Source organism: Abramis brama (assembly GCF_963993115.1).
Source record: "Abramis brama genome assembly, chromosome: 3".
In the NCBI taxonomy this organism is placed as follows: Eukaryota; Metazoa; Chordata; class Actinopteri; order Cypriniformes; family Leuciscidae; genus Abramis; species Abramis brama.
This window is the reverse complement of record NC_139965.1, coordinates 7,880,572-7,904,575: the sequence shown is the minus strand read 5'-3', so window position 1 is coordinate 7,904,575 and position 24,004 is coordinate 7,880,572. Positions and strand designations below refer to the sequence as shown.

Below are 24,004 nucleotides of genomic sequence, written 5' to 3'. Positions count from 1 at the left end.
GATCCGAGCATGCTAAGTGGTCGTAAAAAAAATAGTCACACTCATGGTCTTCGGTCAAAAATGACCCCCATAGGAAATGAATGGGAAATTGACAAAAACACAAAAATTCGCTACAAATCGGCCACGATGCAGAAAAAAAGTGCTCAGCAATGAAGGGGTGAAACTCTAAAACATCAAGAGTGAAAAACATAACATAATTAATAATTATAATATATATATATATATATATATATATATATATATATATTATTAATATAATAATTATTAAAATTATTAAAATAATAATTAATAAAATGTTATAAACCTTGGCAAAAAGTATTATTTGAGAATTTCTAAAATAATACAATCAATCCACATCTTAAAAGTAAGTAATTTGGTCCAAAAACAACTAGAATTCACAAGCATCTCCATTTAGAGCTATACAGGCATCTAGTGGTAAACCCATGCAATAACATGATTTATTTAATTTTATGTTTAATAAATTGATTTATTTTTTTTATTTTTATTTTTTTTCTGAAAGCCTAGTCTCTATTTTAACCGAAAATACCGCATAGAAAAAAAATAATAAAAAAATAATAATTAAAAAAAACAAACATTATTTTCAATGGCAAAAAATGGACTATCAATATTGCATAAATATTAATAAGTTCAACCAAATTCTCTCAAAATACTAAATTAAAAAGAATAAATATTATAGAACAAAAATAAATTGCATTGGTTTTTACTGGGATGGAGGAAGTTTCATTTTTAGGTGTCCGGTCACTTCTGACCGGGAAGGCACTGAGTGTGACTGCTAAACGAAGACTCTCTTTAAATATATATATATTGAGGGGTGCAAGACTCCAGGACTTTTGTAGCACTTGAACCACAAATACACACACATTTTTTTTTTTTTATGGATTCGAGGAGTTTTGTGGTTGAAATTTAAAAAAGTAACAAATCCTTCCCTCACGGGTCAATTTGACCCTCATAGAAATGAATGGAATGCGACAAATGCTTCAGGAAAACCTAAAAATGCTCAAAATTCAAACTAAAACTGCTAAAACTTTACCAAAAAATGATTTTATCATGTCTACATGTGTATCTGAATGCACACTGAAGAAAAACTGGCTTTAGGACCCAGCGGAACAGCTCATTTGCTCCATGTAGAGATATAAGGCCATCAAGAGTCATGACATATCATGTTATATATATATATATTTTTTTTTTTTCAAAAGAGGTCGGCAAAGACACCCAATGTAAGATATTTTGAGCTGAATTAAAAGGGTTATGCATGAAATTGAGTTATTTTGAATTTAATTTGAAAAAATATGTGAGGAATGTGCTCAAATTACTGTTTATTTAAAAAATTTTACCAAATCTAGTAATTTAAAGTTAAATAAATCTCCAAAAAAATTGCATTAAAAATAGAAAAAAATATTATCAAAAATGAAATAAAATAAGCTTTCTGAAAGGGCTTCGGGTCATTTTAACCCGCAAGGGAAAGATGTGTTACAAAGTGCTTAATGTTTTTCAACACCATTCACAATTTTTTTAATATCTTTAGTGTGAATTTGCATGCAGAATAATAATCAAAATGTTGTTAAAATGAGGTTTATATGTAGTTTAGCTTGTCACACTGCTTGACATGTCATGCCAGCTACCCATTATTAATTGTTTCATCATAAATGCATGAGCGTTGTCTTATCAAGCGTTTGTGTGTGTGTGTGTGCAGGAGCACAATGTGGAGACGCCTCACGGTGTGCTTCATGTGACGGTTCACGGCGCAGGGAACGCGCGCAGACCGGCCATACTGACCATACATGATGCGGGAATGGACAGTAAGTCACTCACACACTCACACTGACTAACACGTTACAAGTAATGCGAGTTATGTAATCAGATTACTTTTTAAGTAACTAGTAAAGTAACGGATTACTTTTAAATTTACAACAACATTTCTGAGTTACTTTTTCAAGTAAGTAACTTTATTTTCATACTCATTGACTGACAGCTCCTGTCCTCATGTTGAGAGAAATCGGGAGTAAGTTGCGTTGTGTGTAAACATGATGGTTATTGTTGTTCTAGCCTAGAGTACGTTTACACTACAACAATACATTGCATACATACACATACATACATTGTCAGATACCAAAACGACTAAAACGCTGTATTCTGCTGCCAGGCCAGTAGATGGCGATGTCTGAACACGTAATATGCATGTGCATGACGTCATTGTCTTCAGAGATTCACGTTTTTGTTGTTAACACGGATACCGTTTTCAAAAACTTGCACTTTGAAACCTGTTTTCAAAACTTTGCGTTTTCAGGCGCCCAAAATGCTGTTGTCGTGTAAACTAACGAAAAAAACGCACAAAAAGTTTTACGTTTTTAGTTGAAAACGGTGTGGCGTAAACAGACCTTCGATGTGAACATGCATTTACTCATCTCACCCATCTGCACAAAAATGTATTGAGTATTCCTCAAAATTAATAAAAAACATGAAATGCAAAATAAGAATATTATGCAAATCTGCAATAATTAAATATGTTAAATAACTCAAATATACTTAATGCATTTAATTTCACTTTATTAACCAATGTCTTTGCTGCTGACCTTCGACGATCCAATCCAACCATTAGCAAAAATGACACCACATTTGTGTTTCTTTTTCTTTTGTATTATTGATGAACTGAGGGGCAGTTTAATAATCCTTTACCATCTACTTTTCTTTTTACAGTGTTTTTAATCGTTTTCACAGATCCGTTGAACGGGGATTGTTTTGACAATGTTGTGGTGTGTACGCAAAAAAAGGCAAAGGAAAAACTGAGTAAGGTGTAAAGGTGTAAATGTACCCTTCGAGTGTTGAACTTTCTTCTTCTGCGATCTGGAATAGCACAGCGCAGCTGAAAGGTTTGTTTGAGCGGCGCCCTCTACTGTACAGGAGTGCATTTGCATTTCCTTCAGCCTGAGGATTATTCAGTTCACTTTCAGTATAAAGGGCCTTTACAATTGCCAAGAATATAACTTTGTTATTAAAAACAAACAATCAAGCCTCAGCCAGGTGAGAAAAAGTAACTCAAAAAGTAACATAATGCATTACTTTCCATACAAGTAACCAAGTAACACAATTAATTTTCCCAATACTGCTGACAGAGAGTAAGACATTTTATTTTTTTAAACAAGTAACACAACTTTGGTTTTGCAAAACACACCATTTCCACAGTTGTACTTTTAAAGAATACAAAATATCTTAAGAAAGAGCTTTGTTCGCTTAATTACACTTACACATCCATTTATAAACAGCAATGCTTTTCTCAAACAAGCAAATGTAGATTTAATAAGGGAACCTTCTTAAAACATGGGAAAAACAAATGACTGATCACTTTTAAAACGGATTCACTGATACTAACAGATTCACCAATGGACATTTCAAATCAGGGTGTGTTTTTTATTTTATTAATTTTTTACTTGTTGATGCCACTGACCCCTAAATATGATGTTCCCTTTGCGATTCTTTCAAATCTTTAAGACTTTCTTCTTAATCAAGCATTTATTTGATCAAAATACAGTAATGATGTGAAATAAAAAATGTCATAAATGTCAATGTTGATCAATTTAATTCGTCCTTTCTGGATAAAAGTAATAATCTTGTTTTCTTTTTTAAAGTATTGCATCGCGGTTTCCTAAAAATATAAAGCAGCAAAAGTTTGAACATCAATAATTGTGCTACAAATCAGAATTATTTTATATTAGAATGATTATTATCCTGATTTCTGAAGGATCATGTGACACTGAAGACTGGAGTAATGATGCTGAAAATTCAGCTTTGATCACAGGAATAAATTACACTTTACTATATATTCACATAGAGCACAGTTCATTTAAATCGTAATAATATTTCACAATATTACTGTATTTTTTATCAAATAAAAGCAGCCTTGATGAACATGAAGAGACTTCTTTCAAAAACATAAACAAGTAACATTTTTAATGTGTAGCTACAATATTATCTGGAAAATACTATCTTTTAAGCTAAACGTAAAATATAACACAGCAACTGTGATTAATCTCATTACAGACCAGTTTTTACCAACTGGTAATATTACAAAATTATGTATGCCGTAAATCAAACAATTGAAAAAAATAATATGTTAAAGCAGGTGACGACAGAAGTGAAGCATATAAACACTCTGGATGATTGTGCTTTTCCTCAGATGTGAAGTAGAGCTAACTCAGTTGTTGAGGATTTGCTAGCGTGTGCAGCGCTGGCCGTGATATGATGGCGCCGTGTAAACGATCCCTGCGAAGTGAACAGGGATACAGTGGTAAACTCGGGCAGGTTTAACAGAAAACAGTGCCATGGTACACGCGATGATCACGTGAGCGCTCTCCGTTTGGAGTTGAACTTCACACCGTCCGTTTCTCCACACGCTCTGAACGATGAACACCCTGAACATCCTCACGCTGACACACAAGTTTCGTGAGTTTCTGACGCCTCCTCCGTGACAGATTCCCACAATGGCACTGTAGTCGTCCTTATGTACAAAAGACTGGTGAGGATTCACGCCACAAAGACGCGTTTTCTTCATATAATCGACCCAAGCGTGCGTCTTCGACGTGTCGAAGTTATATAGGAGAATGTGTTGGTTCACAAAAGCATGAAAAGCGTTTAGATTCGAGTATCCCCGACAGGGAGACGGCCAGCCAGAAAACAACTCGGGTTTATCGTCGATGGATGTGACGTTATTCAATCCTTCACTGAACACCAGAGTCACGAGGAACACGAGGAGAAACACAGATCTCATCCTGAAAACACACACAGATGTTAATAAGAGAACAATCACAGACTTCCATACAATATAATAAAACTGTGAGCAGCAATTATGTTGCCAAACACATCAACAGCATTTGCATTTCGTATTTAGGGATGATTACTTCACAAACTATGATGATATTCAACATTATTTATAGCTTTATAACTTTTGAAAAATAATCTGAGGCAGTTTAGTTGAAGATTGGACAGACTTTAGTTCAAGTTTCAAAGTAATATTAAAAGATTTGAATGAATTTAGTTAAGTAAATAACTCTTTTAAAGTATTTTTACCAGATCCAAATGTGTTATCCGATTAAAACTGCAGGACGAGTTTTAAAAGGTACATTGTCATAGTTCAGATTCAGCACCACATTTGCACACATTTCACATTTTTGTTGAAGATCGTACAGACTTTGTTAGAAATCACAGTATGTGAATCAGTTCAAAATGGCAGTACGTTTATGATTGACCTTTGTAATATTAAACGATTCTAATAACTTTAATTAAGTTAATCACACACAAGTATTATTATTATTTTATTTTTTTACCAGATCCAAATGTGTTAAATATCCGATTAAAACTGCAGGACGAGTTTTAAAAAGTAAATTTTCAACAGAATTTAAGTGTATATGTCAAAGTTCAGATTTATTAGACTTTCTGAATGCATTATAACATGCAAGAAAATCTGAAATTCTGTCAGTTTACCTGTTTAGTTGCTGCAAGCCTCGACTGTTGAACGAGTCTCTCTTCCCTCTTCAGTGATCGTTGGATATTTTGTGCTGTCAAAGAAAAATGTGTCAAACTGTTTTAACAGTTTTTCTTCTCCTGTTTTCGACATCAGCATTTACTGTGATAACGTACACCAGTGTTCAAACGCTTGGGTCAGAAAGTGTTTCTTAAAAGAAGTCACCGAGGCTGCTTTTAAATGATCAAAAATACAGTAAAAACAGTGAAATATTATTGCAATGTTAAACCGCTGTGTTCTATGTGAATCTATAGTAAAGTGTAATTTATTCCTGTGATCAAAGCTGAATTTTCAGCATCATTACTCCAGTCTTCAGAGTCACATGATCCTTCAGAAATCAGGATAATATGAGGAGTTGATGCTCAAGAAACATTTATGATTATTATCAGTGTTGAAAACAGTTGAGCTGCTTTAGGTTTATGGAAAGTTAAGAACAGCGTTTATTTGACATGGAAAATTATCTTTACTGTCACTTTTGATCAATATAATGCATCATTGATGGACAAAATTAATTTCTTTTTAAAAGAAAATTCATACTGACCCTTCAATTTTGAACAGTAGTGAACATATTCAAACCTCTATTCTGATTGTCAAATAAAAGATAAATGTTTTATTACTAAACTAGCTCTGACTAAAGCTTTTACATAAGCTTAATAATTTGATGTGAAGAAGTTAAGATCAGAAATTTAAGATAATATGATTAATCAACGCAGAGGCAATAGAGGATCTTCAGTCTCTAAACTGCAGGATTTAGTTTTTGCAGTGTATTTGAAGAGGATAAGGCTTTACCTGTGTGTCGTTCTTGAGCGCGTGCAAATGAAAGAGTCTTGATGAGTCTGAGCTGCAGTTCAGAAAGTGTCACTGGACTCATATTTATTGGGTTGGAAAAAGGGAGGAGTGAAAATACACCCTGTTTTTTTGTAAATGCAGATTTGTTCAATGCTATCGGCGTCTTCTTTATCTAGGAAGGATTGCAAAGATGCACTTTTGTTGGGTAATCTGCCCAAGCCTGTTGACTGTTTTTGTCAAAATCATCCGAGAGAATCATCTGTCAGTGATTTATATTTATTATAAGCATATTATAGATCGCTGACAGTCTTTAGATTGATCGACATTATTCAATCCATCACTGAACACCAGAGTCACGAGGAGCACAATAATAACCACCAGTCTCATCCTGAAAACGCTTAGATTTGCACCGATAACTATAAATACTGTAATTATGAAGTAATGCACTCAATGAAAGTCTAAACTCTAAACCGTGCAATAATTACAAATCTCTTGCTACTACGTCTAATTGCCATAAATAACTAACCATAGATTGTAAACAATTCCTACATATTTTTACATAAAAACAGTTGCTGCTAAAATCAAGTTGGGTGTATAAGTCGTTTAAACTTAAATTAAACTGACTTACTTAAAAAAAAATAGCTGAATCATGCATAACTTATACAAATGTTGTTATTTAAATTATTTTAATGAGTTTAAGTAATGTAAAAACATGTTTCCATTTCTTGTTGATCTTGTTTGTTTTACAGTGTACACATTTATGCATCATAAAACATCTGAGTATATACACTTTCTGAATTCATCATAACATAAAACTTAGTCACAAACTGAGTCAGAAGGGGTTCGGAGTGTGTGCCTAGACGAGTTTCACCTCCCTCTTCAGTATTTCTTGCTACGAAAGAATGTGTGTTCTTCTCTTGCTAACGGTCAGCATTTCCTGCAATGTAGTCTTCATTGTGTGAGGCACTGCAAATGTGTTTCTTGTATATTTGAGATTCTGTCCTCACATCAAAAATGAGAATGAAACACAATGATACAAACACATTAATGAATGTTAGAAAAGATCCTGCTTTAAATGTCTAAAAGCGATACTTTTGGCATCTTTGTATATCGTACTACTTTAAAGGTAACCAAAATATTTTCACAAAAGAACTGAGATGAGACATTAATGGATCAGGCAGATGCTTTTATTCAAAAAAGCGACTTGCATTGCATTCAAGCTATACATTCAACAAGTTCATTTTGTAATACTGAACTATAAAAAGAAAGCCTTATTGAGATGCTAAATATGCATTAAGCATTTAAATATGTATTAAGCATAGCAATGTCAAAGCAACATTTCAAGCCTTATTGAGTTCTTCTAGATTGTTTGTCACAATTAACAATTTCATAATATTTGCCTTTCCTACATTTCCAATCATACAGTACACTCAGTCTCGTTGAAACTGTGAGATGGTAGAAGGGAAGATTATAAATGTTTGCATTCGACTTAGATTATGGTGCTTTTGGACAACATCATTTAGAGATGAAGTAGAACTGAACTATTTCTCAAAGTTGTAATTATTGGAGTACATTTTACATGAAAATTCTATTTCATTCCTTCAACTTCCAAATTTCATATTTAAATCATTGTGTTTCAGTACTTGCCGTTTCTTTGTAATTATTTGTGACATTTACTAGCAGTTTTCAAAATGTGAAAATGCAGTAAATTACAAAATAAATCCCACACACATTGAAGTGTACATGCTACTAACATCTGCTAAACTGTCTGAGGTTCGCAGTCCGGACCGGTTGAGGATGGTTTTGAACTAGATTGAGTCACATATTGAACAGGCAAACAGCGGTTTCCAATGAGCTCACAAGACACAGTCACATAACGGTACTCATACTCGATTATAACTTCACACCGTCCATTTTTAAAAGCACTTTCAACAAAGAACACCTTAAACAAATCCTTACTGATGCACTGGTTTTCTGCGACTCTGTTGCCTCGTCCGTTGCAGATTCTTACTAAATAATAGCTGTCGCTTTTTTCAAAGAAGATTTGTGAAGGTTCTCTGATACACAGCTTTGTTCTTGTTAGGTAATCTTGCCAATCGCGGTCCCGGCCGGTGTGGAAACGACTCGAGAGCACGTGTCTGTGTTTAAACCTATCATATCCGTCGTTATCTCCAGATCTCTGGCAGGGTTGTACCCAGTTAGAAAAAAGGTTTGAAAACACTTCCGGTTCATTGTTGCTGAAACTGACGTTATTCGATCCATCACTGAGCGTGAAAAAGAGCACGAGAAGAACCGCCGATCTCATCCTGGACACAGAAGAGAGACAGACCTACAGATTCACAGTTTAAAAGATAATCAACTATAACACGCTCAATAAATAGCTAAAATAGCTACTTTTGACAGGATCATATCAACCTAACAGATAATCAAAATGATTTCAAAAATAACTAAGATGATACATGCATTTGCAAGTTGCTTTTATTTAAAGCGACTTAGGTTGCATTCAAGCTATACATTTGATCCGATCATTTTAGATAAACAAATTGCGCACTGCAAATAAAGCTTTTATCGAGATTTTGATTCTAAATCACTTTTGTTGAAACATTGAAAATACTGAAATGGAATGTCAACATAAAACTGTTGCAAAGAAATGTTGCCATCTGATGTACTAAGTTAATGATGAAACAACATTAATATTTCAGCCTCACCTCAAGGAGTGTCAACAAATTCCTGACCATTTCTAAGTTTGGGAAAAACCTTTTACAATGCAAATGACACCTTTCCAACAGTTAAGTCAATTTATTTTATTTAACAGTTTAACACGATCAATGACAAAAAGATACAAAATACAATTCTTTATAAAAAAAAAAAAGTCTGTCTTTCTGAAGTCTGACTTCATTATAACTGCAAGTGGTCCAACGGTTCAGGTTTTCAAAATCGGTCTTGCGTCAGACTACTGCCTCTTTTCCTTTGGGTTCTCTGAAATCTTAAAAAGAAAACAAGTTACTAAGAGCCAAAGGTAATGCAGTACAGTTCCCTTTCGTGTTCACTACGAGTTACATCGGGACGACGAATGGGATTGCGCTTAGAAGCCTATCACCTTCGAGTATTACAAAACGAGCCAATCGCAAGGAAATGCCATGGGTCTGCGGCATTTGCATAACTCCGCCTCACCTTGTGGGTATATAAGGAAGTACGCTTAAACATAAAAAACCCAATTTTTTTTGTTGTAAAATACGTATTGTGAAACGTATTGTAAAATACATGCAATATTCGGTCATGCTTCGACCGTGCGTCTCAGTTTAGCTCATTACATTCAAATGTAATTTCCTGTACACAGTTCTAATATCAATATTATCATTGGTTTCATTACAGATGCATCATGCACCAATCAATCATTTTAGTTTCTGAAAATGCCCTGGTACCACAGTGCACATCATCTTGCAGTTAATATCACTGCAGTTTATGCCTTGCCCTGAAGCCATGAAACAATGATTCAAACACATTGATGATTTAATGTTAGAAAATATCCTGATTTAAATGTCTAAAAGAGATACTTTTGGCATCGTTGTATATCATACTTTAAAGGTTTTTAAAATACTTTCACAAAAGAACTGAGATGAGACATTAAATAATTGTATTCAAAAAAGCGACTTGCATTGCATTCAAGCTATACATTCAACAAGTTCATTTTATAATACTGAACTATAAAAAAAAAGCTGTATTGAGATGCTAAACATGCATTTAGCATTTAAATATGTATTAAGCATAGCAATGCCGATGGTATTGTTGGCATAAATGTTGGCATTCGGCTTAGATTATTTTGGCAAACATCATTTAGAGATGAAGTACTGTATTCTATTTTTCAAAGTTGTACATACAACAGATTATTAGAGTACATTTTATATGAAAATACTATTTCATTCTTTTAACTTCCAAATATTTACTTCTTGCAGTTATTGCAGTGTCTAAATGTGAAAAAAGTTTTTCAAGTACATGTGCTACTAAATCCCACACATATTGAAGTGCATATGCTACTAACATCTGCTAAACTGTCTAAGGTCTGCAGATCTGCCCGAGTCGGGATGGTCTACTGCTAGATTGTGTCACATAGTGAACAGGCAAACAACGGTTTTCAAGGACCTCACAAGACACAGTCACATAAAGGTCCACAGACTCGACTGGAGTCCAAACTTCACACCGTCCATTTCTTAAAGTATTTTGAACAATGAACACCCTGAACTTTCTCATACTGATGCACCGGTTTTGTGCGACTCTGTTGCCTCGTCCGTTGCAGATTCTTACGGCGCTATTGCCGTCGCGTTTACGGAGGAAGGATTGTGGAGGTTCTCTGTGACATAGATGCCTTCTTGTTAGGTAATCTTCCCAATCTTGTGCCCGTCTGGTGTTGAAATGACTCGAGAGCACGTGTCTGCGTCTAAACCTATCATATCCGTTGTTATCTCCAGATCTCTGGCAGGGTTGTACCCAGTTAGAAAAACGGTCTGAAAACACCTCCGGTTCATTGTTGCTGAAACTGACGTTATTCGATCCATCACTGAGCGTGAAAAAGAGCACGAGAAGAACCGCCGATCTCATCCTGGACACAGAAGAGAGACAGACCTACAGATTCACAGTTAAAAAGATAATCAACTATTTCTTCAATGTAATGAATGCATACGTAGGTTGTTTGCTCATTGCATTCTGGTTTTTAGGATAGATTTCTTGAAAGATTATGAAGAGATTCACCAATATATATAGCTTTACAAGTTTTGATTAGAATGTGACACCTTTACCAGAAAATGTAAGTGGTTCACTTCCACAAAGCCTTGAGAAAATAGCAAACTCAATCAAATTTTACAAGCAAACGGTTTTTACTAACTACAGTTTGTGATCATTTCAGCCAGTTTTGTTGAAGATTTGACAAACTTTGTTCATCAGTATAATCAGTTAAAAATGGCAGTAAAGTTAATGACTGACCTTGGAAAAAATCTAAGTATTCATATATAATATTACATAAATATGTTTTTGGCCATAGTTTGTACAAATACTGTACATATATTTATTTATTGATGCCATCAGTTTGCTAAGTGTCATTACATTGCTTTTATCTAATCTCAATTCACTGTAACTATAATTAGCAAATTTCATAATTTTAACATTAATTTGTTGATTACTTTTATCAACACAGCCAAATTTGTATCAGATCATATTAAAGCTGGAGGACGAGTTCGGAAAAGTAAAACATTTGATTTCTAGTCCATTTGGTTCAAAAGTTTTAGCAGAAATAGTTATTAGCTTAATAGTTCATTAGTGCTCACACTGTGTCACCAGTGCTTGACTGAAAAACATAAAGATTATGTGCAATAATTACAAACCATACATATTTACAGCAAATATCATGTCAGTTTACCTGTTCAGATGTGAATAGTCTCAACGAGTCTCAGTTCTTCAGTTTTCTGTGCTGTGAAAGAATAGAAATGTGTGAAACAGTTTTAACAAGGTTTCTTCCCATGCGAAACGTTAGTGTGTTTGACGTCAGCATTTCCTGCAATGTAGACTTCAGTGTGTGATCATTCACAACCCTGGTGGAGTTTAATCTTTTACAACTAATCAAACTCGTGCTATAGCTTTTATGTGAAGCCTACTATCTTAATGCAAATTATCCTATTGTATCTACTAGAATAACATTTTAAAACAGATGTATCGTAAATCATCCTGTAGGAGTTTGAACTGCATTTGAACAGGATTATTTGTTTTTTTATTATTTTTGTGCCATTATTGAGCTTGTACAAATGAATAAGTATTTTTGAGTCTGAGATGAAGGTCAGAAAGCGTCTCTGAACTGATATTACTATTAGGCCGAGGAGTGAAAATACACACTGTTTTTGTACAGCAAACTTCGTACATATCAAAAAATCACCATAACACCATCTGATTCAAACACATTGACACATCAAACTTGATCAAGAAAAATGACATTAGAGAGGAGAAAAGATCCTGTAGTGTCCAATTACTGATGCTCAGATGCTTGATTTTATGTGACTAAAGGAGTCTTTTGACGCCGCTTCATGTCACACCTGAAATATAATCAAAATAATTGAATCACAAAGAACAGAGATTAAACCAAACTGTGCTCTGCAAAGTAGCCAGTATGAATAGCCTGAACAAGTTTTGAACTCGATACCCAGCCCTATGCATAAAAGTCGAAGTTATGAGGTAACACTTTAGAATACTGTATCTTACTTACTGCATAACTTATCAGGAATTATTGAAGTACTAATAGGTAATTCTTCATTAACTACTTCTTCACTATTGTTAACTACTAAGGAAGTTGTGTTAACTAATCAGTATGTAATATAATTTTATTGTTGTGATAAGTAACAGTTAGTTAATCAATAACTAATGAATTCTGTCATACCTCCCTATGAGCTATTATTAATTATCTACTAATTAAGGTTCAAGAAAAATAACTAAGAAGTAACTAACATACAATGCCGATATGGTGCATTTCTTCAGCGAAATAAAGTTTTGTGTACGTTTTAATGAATCTATAAAATCATTACTGTGCTGTAAATCATGTTATTTTATGCAAGGCAACATACAAGGACACAATGTTAGTTAGCTAGCTAACGAGTCTGTCTTTTTTGCGTGATGGAAACGCCTGATTCCTTGCATAAAACAAATGTTTTTATTTCTAAAGATCCTAAAACATCAGATGTTAAAATATGTTCTTAGAGCTGTGCACTGTTTGTTTATGGGCAGGTTATGGAGTCAGTAACAGCATATTTTGGCTATGAGTGAAACGCAGGGCGGCGGTCTGGTAATTCTTTATTAATTACTAATGGGTTCCCTATATTTTCACTTTAGAATACTGTATCAGGTTCTAAGTAATTCATGAAGAATTATCTAATAATTCTTTATTAATTACTAATAAGTTCCCTATATTTTCACTTTAGAATACGGTTTCAGGTTAAAAGTAGCCTAATTCCTGGATAATTATTTGATAGTTCTTTATTAAGAACTATAAATTGGTTGTTTCCTCATTGCATTTTGGTTTCAAAATTTTCAAAAACTATGAGGAGATTCACCAAAGTTTATAACTTTTAATTTATGTGGCACTTTCACTAACTAACTAACTAACTAACTAACTAACTACAGTGCTATGCATAAGTTTAGACACCCATGCTAAAGTTGACTAAAAAGAGGAATAAAAAATCATCTTTTGGAAATTGAACTTAATGCCTTAATTAAAAAAATTAGGAAAAATCCAACCTTTAAGGACACCAATTTTCTTTGTGAATGAATAATGTATCGTAAATAAATAAATGTTCTTCCTTAAAATACAGGGTGCATAAGTTTGGACACCCCTATGTTAAATTCCCATAGAGGCAGGCAGATTTTTATTTTTAAGTTTTTTTTTTAATTTTTTTTTTTAGGATACTATGCATCCTGATAAAATTCCCTTGGCCTTTGGAATTAAAATAGCCCCACATCATCACATAGCCTTCACCATACCTAGAGATTGGCATGGGGTACTTTCCATAAGATCATCTCTCAATGCAAATCAAACTAGCTATTAGGCTAACTGAAATAAAACCATGCCAATCTCTAGGTATGGTGAAGGCTATGTGATGATGTGGGGCTATTTTAATTCCAAAGGCCAAGGGAACTTTATCAGGATGCATAGTATCCTAAAAAAAAAATTAAAAAAATACTTAAAAATAAAAATCTGCCTGCCTCTATGGGAATTTAACATAGGGGTGTCCAAACTTATGCACCCTGTATTTTAAGGAAGAACATTTATTTATTTACGATACATTATTCATTCACAAAGAAAATTGGTGTCCTTAAAGGTTGGATTTTTCCTAATTTTTTAAATTAAGGCATTAAGTTCAGTTTCCAAAAGATGATTTTTTATTCCTCTTTTTAGTCAACTTTAGTATGGGTGTCTAAACTTATGCATAGCACTGTATATAAATAAATAAAAGTTATGTACTTAAGGCCTTACGGAAATGATACAAATTCATAAACATTTTACAAGCAGTTTTTTTTTTTCAAACATTTGCAATCTGAGACAGTTTAGTTGAAGATTGAACAACTTGTGTTATAAACAACGGTACGTGAATCAGTTCAAAATGACAAAAATACACCGTTTCTAATAAAATGTAATATTTAAATGACACAGTGGTATTATGGTGTATAAATTTATTAATTATTGCCAGTAAGTGGTGCTGTCATCACATTGCTCTCCTGTAAGCTCAATGCAATGGTATGATAAATAGCAAATTCCATGTTTTAACTTTAGTTCGATGATGATTTTTACCAGCACAGTCTGAAGAAGATCTGAGCCAAAGTTGTAGCAGATCATATTAAAGCTGGAAAAAAATGTTTTCAACAAAATTTTAAATCTTAGAGAATTTGATTTTAGTGTAATTGTTTTAAATATTTTCAACTAAAATAGTTATTATCATAATAGTTCATTAGTGCTCACACATGACTGGTGCATGACTGCTAAACATACAGATTCAGTAATTGCAAACCTCTTGCTACTACATCTAATTGGCAATTGTCCAGAAATAACTAACCATACGCTCTCACAGTAAGCAGGCATGTCATAAAACAGATGTATCGAGTATATCAAAACACTTTCTGAATTCATTAAAACATAAAACTTAGTCACAAATTATGACAGTTTACCTGTTTAGAAGTTGATTAGAATCTGCTTAACAAGTGTCAGTTCCCTCTTCAGTATCTTGTAATTGTAAATCAGTAAATGTGTGAAGTTGTTTTAACAAGGTTTCTTCCCATGTGTGTGTATGAGGTCAGCATTTTCCTGCAGTGAAACTTGCAGTATGTGATCATTCAAACCTGGTTACATATAATCTTTTATAACTAATCTAACTCATACTAAGGCTTTTACATAAAACCGGATGTCTTGATGCAAAAGATCCTTTTATATGTACTAGAATAAAAATTAGACAGCGAACACCAGCTGTGAGAATGAAATTGTTGGGGACATTACTACATGAAGTCATCAACATTTTCTAAATAAGACTACTGACTATATTTAGGTATTTTTTAAGGACTAATTGACCTGTTTGTTTTAATTTTTTTTTCAACTATACATTTTACTGTAATTTGATGATTATTTTGCTTTGCATCATTCCATGCAGCACCCCTTAAAGGTGGTATCAGCGATTTCAGGCCCAAACATAAATGATCACATTCATCTAATCTTTCCTAACGATCCGCTAGCTGCCCGACCCATAAGCAAGCCATCAAAAAAACGCGTCTCTGTAGGCAGCCTAGGCTCTGAGATCTGCACACAAAAACAAATGGTTTCACCAACCACTCAACCAAAATAAACAGTGTTCCAACCAATCACCGACAGGGGTGGGTGTTGTGAGGTTTTGCACTTGTGCACGGCTGCCTATGACGGCTGCACGCGAAAACCTCACAACATTCGAATTCATTCGAATGTCATTTCCTGTACACAGTTCTAATATCAATATTATCATTGGTTTCATTACAGATGCATCATGCACCAATCAATAATTTTAGTTTCTGAAAACCCCCTGGTACCACAGTGCACATCATGTTGCACTTAAAGGGATACTCTACCATTTTTTCTTATTAAACTATGTTATTCCCTTATCTAAGACGAGTTGATACATACCTCTCTCAACTCAGTGCGTGCACTCAATTGCTCTAGCGCACGGTGACACTTTGAAAGCACTTAGCTAAGTTTACCCCAGTATATTCAGTGGTATCTAGCAGCAATGAATTTAGAAGTGACCAAACACATCAACGTTTTCCCTATTTAAAAACAGTTACACGAGTAGTTATACGACCGAGTAGTTAACTATAATGTATGGCGGAATTGCACTTTTGGAAGTACTTCGACTCGGCGCAGTAAAAAGTCACGCCTGATCCTCTTTCCACTATTGACAGAAGTGAGAGGAAGAGGATCAGGCGTGACTTTTTACTGCGCCGAGTCGAAGTACTTCCAAAAGTGCTATTCCGCCATACATTATAGTTATCCTTTTTAACCCGCTTAGAAAAGCGACACGTTTTATTTTGTGTCACCATACTTGGTCGTATAACTACTCGTGTAATTGTTTTTTAATAGGGAAAACGTTGATGTGTTTGGTCACTTCTAAATTCATTGCTGTTAGATACCATTGAATATAATGGGGTAAGCTAACTTAGCTAAGTGCTTTCAAAGTGTCACCGCGCGCCAGAGCGATTTAGTGCACGCACTGAGATGAGAGAGGTATGTATCAACTCGTCTTAGTTAAGGGAATAGCATAGTTTAATAAGAAAAAACGGTAGAGTATCCCTTTAAAGGGATAGTTCACTTTGAAATTAAATTTTGGTATGTTTTATCTTACCTCAAGGGAATCCAAGATGTAGGTGTCTTTTTTTCCGCAGTAGTTTCAATTTTGATATTTTTAGGTCAAACCGTTCTTGTCTGTCAGTCATATAATGCAGGTCTATGGTCACTGTCTCAAAGAGCATGCACAAGTCCAAATTAAAACAATTCCCCATCGTCCAAATTAAACAATTCCCCATCATAAGTACACATTGATGGCCTAAGACACGAAACGAGCGGTTTGTGTGAGAAAACGAACAGTATTTATATCGTTGTTACCTCTTGAACACAGCCGCGTCCAAATGATCTGACGGCGCGGGCGGGTATAGATATATACACTAGATGTCGCCTTGGCTATGGTTTCGTTCCAATGAACTGCAGTAGCCAAGGTGAAATCTAGTGTATATATCTATACCCGCCCGCGCCGTCAGATCATTTGGACGCGGCTGTGTTCAAGAGCTAACAACGATATAAATACTGTTCGTTTTCTCACACAAACCGCTCGTTTCGTGAAAAAAAGACACCTACATCTTGGATGCCCTTGAGGTAAGCTAAAACATACCAAAATTTTATTTCAAAGTGAACTATCCCTTTAATATCACTGCAGTTTATGCCCTGCCCTGAAGCCAACCACCCTGAAAAAAATTATGCTACACTGGGAATGCGAATATTGTTTTCTTCATCATCATCATCATCATCATCAACTACTTTTAAGTCTTTCACGAGTTCACATATACATATAATTAGTACAATAAGTTTATGCATATTTGGCGTGCTGTCCGGGGGGAGGGCTCCGAGCTCGGAGTTAGGCCCGAACCCAGAGTACTCCCCCCAGTTGGTAAGTGTAGATGGAACTGGAAGTGAGGAGATGGGGTGGAGGAGGGATGCTGACAAACTTTCAATGAACAGAGATAGGTCTGCTGTGAATTTATACTCTATCATTGAGTTGATTACTGATTAATCTCCAGCTGTCCATAATTTGGTTAATTATCTGAACCTGCTCCTCCCGAACTTTGTTAATAAAACATCATTTAGTGGTTCGTAAAAAAAAACACAACAGTGACGGTAAACTACAGTGGTTTCAACGTGCAAGCCATGTAAAGACAGTTTATATACCACTCTATTAAATAGTTTTGTTTAGGTATTTAAGACCGTGAGTGGTTGGCTTGTTAGGCCTAATATATTTGTATATCAGAGATTAAAAGTTGTGTAAATTAACGTAAAACAATTATCATTGCTGATAAAATATCATTGTCCCAATTGCAGCAAAATATGCTCATCATCAAATGTACCCCTTCAATTCTCTAAAACTTCATCTGCGGTGGTTCATTTGTCCTCAGCATCACCTGCACTGTCCTCAGTGCCATCTACAGCCACACCTGAGTGTCCTGAAGTACATAATGTGCCAATGTGTCTCTTATTTAGTTTTCTTTATATTGTACTATTTATATATTGTGTATTTGTACACGTTTGTTAAATGTAAATTAACATTTACAATAAAAAGAAAGATCTTAATGTTTTTTTGTTTGTTTTTAAATTGTATAGACCTAATAGTTCCTTTGTATCCTTGATGGTCATTAGCTTTGCTGTTATATTGAAACAGTCTTTGCCTACTTGAATGCCAAATAAATAACATAACATAATATTTCGATGAACACAAGCTGCAAAATATAACTTTTGGGGGGAAATTTCGGTGGCGTTATAGTACGCAAGTACATTAACAGCGTCAATACAATGCGAATGAGCTGCTGGAAACATAATTTGTGTCGATTGCAAGTGACGTCACAGGCAGAGGAAGCGCTCGTGTCTGAGCGTGCAAGTGCAAGTCTGCAGCCAGACGCTATTATAACAGATGTATTATCTGAACAGTATGATTTGCATTTGTTCTGTATTCAGATTCACCTTTGTGTTTCTTGAGCTTGTGCAAATGAAAGAGTCCCGTTGAGTCTGAGCTGAAGTCTATAAGTGTCCTGGACTCATATTTATTTGGTGGAAAATACTGCCTGTTTTTTTTGTGTGTTTTTTTACCGCAAATGTATTTCTTGCCATCAAGCACAATTTAGTTGCAGTTTTAAACTAATCTCACAAAAGAACTGAGATGAGACATTAATGGATTAGGCAGATGCTTTTATTCAAAAACGCCACTTGCATTGCATTCAAGCAATACATTCAACAAGTTCATTTTATAATACTGAACTATAAAAAAAGCTGTACTGAGATGCTAAACATGCATTTAGCATTTAAACATGTATTAAGCATAGCAATGTCGATAGTAGAAGGGAAGCTTATAAATGTTAGCATTCAACTTAGATTATTTTGGCAAACATCATTTAGAGATGAAGTACTGTATACTATTTTTCAAAGTTGTACATACAACAGATTATTAGAGTACATTTTACATGAAAATACTATTTCATTCTTTCAACTTCCAAATATTTACTTCATTGTGCTTCAGTACTTGTCGTTTCTTTGTAATTATTTGTGAAATTTACTAGCAGTTTCTAAATGTGAAAAAAGTTTACAAAATAAATCCCATATTCTTTTTTTCCAAGTACATGTGCTACTAAATCCCACACACACTGAAGTGCACATGCCTTAACATCTGCTAAACTGTCTAAGGTCTGCAGATCTGCCCGAGTCGGGATGGTCTACTGCTAGATTGTGTCACATAGTGAACAGGCAAACAGCGGTTTCCAAGGACCTCACAAGACACAGTCACATAAAGGTCCACAGACTGGACTGGACTCTGAACTTCACACCGTCCATTTCTAATAGCACTTGAAATAATGAACACGCTGAACTTTCTCATACTGATGCACTGGTTTTCTGCGACTCTGTTGCCTTGTCCGTTGCAGATTCTTACAACGCTATTGCCGTCGCGTTCATGGAGGAAGGATTGTAAAGGTTCTCTGCCACAAAGCTTCTTTCTTTTTAGGTAACATTCCCAACATTGTGCCTCTTCAGTGTCGAAACGACTCGAGAGCACGTGTCTGCGTTTAAACCTATCATATCCGTTGTTATCTCCAGATCTCTGGCAGGGTTGTACCCAGTTAGAAAAAAGGTCTGAAAACACCTCCGGTTCATTGTTGCTGAAACTGACGTTATTCGATCCATCACTGAGCGTGAAAAAGAGCACGAGAAGAACCGCCGATCTCATCCTGGACACAGAAGAGAGACAGACCTACAGATTCACAGTTAAAAAGATAATCAACTATTTCTTCAATGTAATGAATGCATACGTCGGTTGTTTGCTCATTGAATTCTGTTTTTTAGGACAGATTGCTTGAAAGATTATGAAGATATTCACCAATATCAAGAGTTTTATAAGTTTTGATTAGTGTGCGGCACCTTTAACATGCAGAAATTTTAAATGCTATTTTCTCAATGCTTTGTAGAAATGAACCAAACTCAATAAAATTTTTACAGGCAAACGATTTTAAAAAATCAAGGTTTGTGATAATCTGAACTTTTGCTGAAGATTTGACAAACTTTGTTTATTAGTATAATCAGTTAAAAATGGCTGTAAGGTTAATGAATTATAAAGTATTCATTGAAATATACGGTTTGTAATATAATATAATATAATATAATATAATATAATATAATATAATATAATATAATATAATATAATATAATATAATATAATATTACAATGATATATTTTTGGCCATGGTTTGTACAAATACTGTCCACATATGTATTTATTAATACCACCACACTTTGCTAAGTGTCATTACATTGCTTTTATCTAATCTCAATTCACTGTGATAATTAGCAAATTTCATAATTTTAAGTTTAATTTGATGATGACTTTTATCAACACAGACAAATTTGTATCAGATCAATTTAAAGCTGGAGGACGAGTTCGGGAAAGTAAAACATTTGGTTTCTAGTCCATTTGGTTCAAAGTTATTGCTGAAATAGTTATTAGCTTAATATTTCATTAGTGCTCACACTGTGTCACCAGTGCTTGACTGCAAAACATAAACATTATGTGTAAAAATTACAAACCATACATATTTACAGCAAATATCATAAAACAGATCTGAGTATATTGAAATACGTTTTAATTTTTTTACACAATGTTGTCAGTTTACCTGTTTAGATGTTGATAGAGTCTCAACGAGTCTCAGTTCTTCAGTATTCTGTGCTGTGAAAGAATAACAATGTGTGAAACTGTTTTAACAAGGTTTCTTCCCATGCGAAACGTGTTTGACGTCAGCATTTCCTGCAATGTAGCCTTCAGTGTGTGATCATTCAACCCTGGTGAAGTTTAATTTTTTACAACTAATCTATCTCGTGCTAAAGCTTTTATGTGAATATCTAATATCTTAATGCAAATTATCCTATTATAGCCTATCTATAGGGGCTTTTACACCAGATAGTTATAGGAACTAGCCACCAGGGTGTTTCCCCAAGAACTAATGTTTCCCATAGGAATGTTTTCTGGTTGCATTCGCACCACCAGTAGGAACTCTGAAGTTTAGTAAGACACGCTTGTTGTTGTGACTTATATTTTGACGGTGCTGGGAACGCCTGAGCCTGAGCTCACAGTGCTCGCATTCTCCATGTTCATTTATGATCTGTCTAACACTCCTGTCTGATACTTTATTAGATAGAACTGTTATACACAGAAAGACAGTTATGAAAAGTTATTAGCGTTTGCCGTGTGGTTGATGTCCAGAAATCAACCTGTTGCTGAGCAGAAATACATAATCATCTTTCTATTGGTCCCTTCAAAGTTGCGTTGGATTTTCTCCTCAGCGTAAAGGTTAAGAGGCCCATCTATCACTGTTTTACATGTTCATAGAGTTAGTTTCTGGAGTAAATATAGGTTTTTTAATCCTTTAATGTCATCTCGACCATTTGGTAGAGCACATTTTGAGTCACTATATTTTATTGAGAGGATACCTAACTTAAAGGTGATCTAAGTAACTTTTTTACCTGAACTGAACAGCTTCGGAGTCATTGGAATGGTTATATTACTTATTTCGGGTTGAATGATGGTCGTTTCGCACCCCTCTGGTGCCCGTGAGCGGAAAATCTGCACTTGCAACTTTGGGCCGGTGGCCACCGCATCAGGAAGTATCGCGTGATATCAGGTCTCACGATGTAAACAATTGCTTTACGGCCAAAAGAAATCTGCTAAAATGCTGTCATTATTGCGCTCTCTCACGCTGTTCGAACCCGAATATAGAAGACGTTTTAAAGAATGTCCCATCTGCTTTGATGTCGTTTATCTACTAGCCTCTGGTGTCTGAGAATCGCCAATGAGTGATGAATATCTATTCCGAAGCTGTGGGGGAGCTCTAGAGAGAAACCTGCGAGCAAAAAGCGAGAATACAGCGAAGAAATCCTGAAACTACCGAGCCCCGCTTTAACCAAGCGGGAAGGAAGTCGACCGGAAGTTGAAGCCGGCCGCGTGCCACCATCTTGTAGCAGAACTTCACCTGCTGTTAGCATCCCATTGACTCCCATTCATTTTGGGGTCACTTTGACAGCGAATAACTTTACAACTGAGGGTTTTGAAGACATTTGTCCATTATTTATTTCTAAAGAAACACAACAATGTATAAAATGCTCCATTACCTTGTAGCTTATATTATGGCCCCGTAGAAGCAGTTTTTGTAAAAGTAGGCTAACGATTGCGTCATAACCACGCGACTCTCTGTCGCACAGTAGAGAATTACCGTATGGACGGGAGGAGAAGCTTGCGGGCAATCAGGGGGACGTGGAGGCAAAATGACAATATAATTAATCAGAATTCCTAGCAAAAGTTGCTCCTGCTGCTAGCTCATGGACAGCTCCTACTCACACTCTCCGTCTCTGCAAGTTTCGGAAGGGAATGATTTAGATTTCTCTCGGCACAGCCACTAGAAGACAGAGAGTTTGCTCACGTCACATCTACGTCGTCGAGCTCTGTTTGAGTCGGTTTAAGTCTGCGCGTCAGGAACGGAAGTCCTAAAAAATCGCTAAAAATGGGCTTCACTTGTCTCAATTGAGTTCCAATGAGATGACTCTGTCCACTTCTTATACTGTCTATGGCTTTAACTCAAGCTGATTGAGCCATCTCTACTATATGACTGAGGTATGTTAAGACAAAAAAAATCCACTAGATGTCACTGTGTCAATCAACAGCACTTGTTCCTCAAACATGGATTAAAAAAAAAAAAAAAAAAAATCACTCTTGCCATATGAACTGTTTTTGGTGAAATTTTGCAAGGTAAGCATTTTTTTTGGACATATGACACTGTAAGACCCCTAACTTTACAAAATTATGTTACTTGATGCCATGCAAAAAAATGAGTATGTTTTTAATAATTTTTCAAAAACATGCTCAACCAAACGGTTGATTTGTCACATAATGGTTAACTGTCACCCCCCTTTTTGAGAATGGACATTTAAATGCACTATTAAAACTTGATTCTAATTCAAGAATGCTTTGAAATATAGACCTACGTTTGGTCTTGTTTTCAAGAAAACACTCATCAGATTATTGCTGAAGTAAAAGCACTTCAAAAAATGTAAGTATGAAAAAGTAATGGAAGTTTAAATTTACATCAAATAGACTGTACTTCATATTTTTTTTTTCTTTTACATAAAAAATATATTTTACTATTTTTTTTTTACTATAAAATTACTATCAAATCAAAGCCATATATCTAACCAAGTTGTGTTCCAAATTTGATATCACAAAAATTTGAGTTCCCATGAGATTTTGTTTAGGCGCATTACCAAAAATAGCCACCGGGTGACATACATTCAATTGAATTTAATTGTATGTATTCTGCCATAACAAATTAATACATTTCTGTCCAAATGTCACTTCTGTCACAAAATATGTAACCTTGAGACTCAGATAAATAAAGATTCAATATACACAAATATTTTAAATATTTTAAATAAATTAGTATTATAGTTCATATTTTCATAGTTCATATATTTTTTTATATTCGTGTATTTTTTTACCTTTAAGTGCCATATCAACCATTTGTTAGAGGTCTATATTTTTTAATTTATGGGATGTGTTGAAAAAAAACAACATCGATTGTGGTTACTAGCGACATAAGGAGATAAGAAATGCAAACCTTTTTTTTTTCAAATGCCTTATCCTTGGTGGGGCAAAATAGACAAATAGACACAATGGTAGCGGTCAGCTAAGTATGATCTAAACCAGCTTAATGCTTGTCCTTGAACACCAGTATAATTTTGTAGTCGATCTAAGAGTATTGTGTGATCTATTGTATCGAACGCAGCACTTAGATCAAGTAAAACTAGTATTGAGATACAGCCTTGGTCAG

General features: G+C 34.8%; 1 protein-coding gene and 1 long non-coding RNA gene across 2 annotated transcripts in view; one reads left to right on the top strand and one right to left on the bottom strand.

The window, feature by feature from the left end:
* Positions 1 to 24,004, top strand: part of ndrg2 (NDRG family member 2) — a 65,063-nt gene that overhangs the window by 24,002 nt on the left and 17,057 nt on the right. Inside the window, exon 4 of the mRNA XM_084107765.1 lies at positions 1,715 to 1,820. Within this exon, the coding sequence (XP_083963891.1) occupies positions 1,715 to 1,820 (106 nt within the window). The remainder of the gene's footprint in view (positions 1 to 1,714; positions 1,821 to 24,004) is intronic.
* LOC311078765 lies at positions 3,126 to 6,399 on the bottom strand. Its single transcript, XR_014605266.1, has 3 exons — positions 6,329 to 6,399; positions 5,500 to 5,573; positions 3,126 to 4,787 (listed from the first exon to the last, which is right to left on the bottom strand). It is a non-coding gene; the product is annotated as an uncharacterized lncRNA (long non-coding RNA).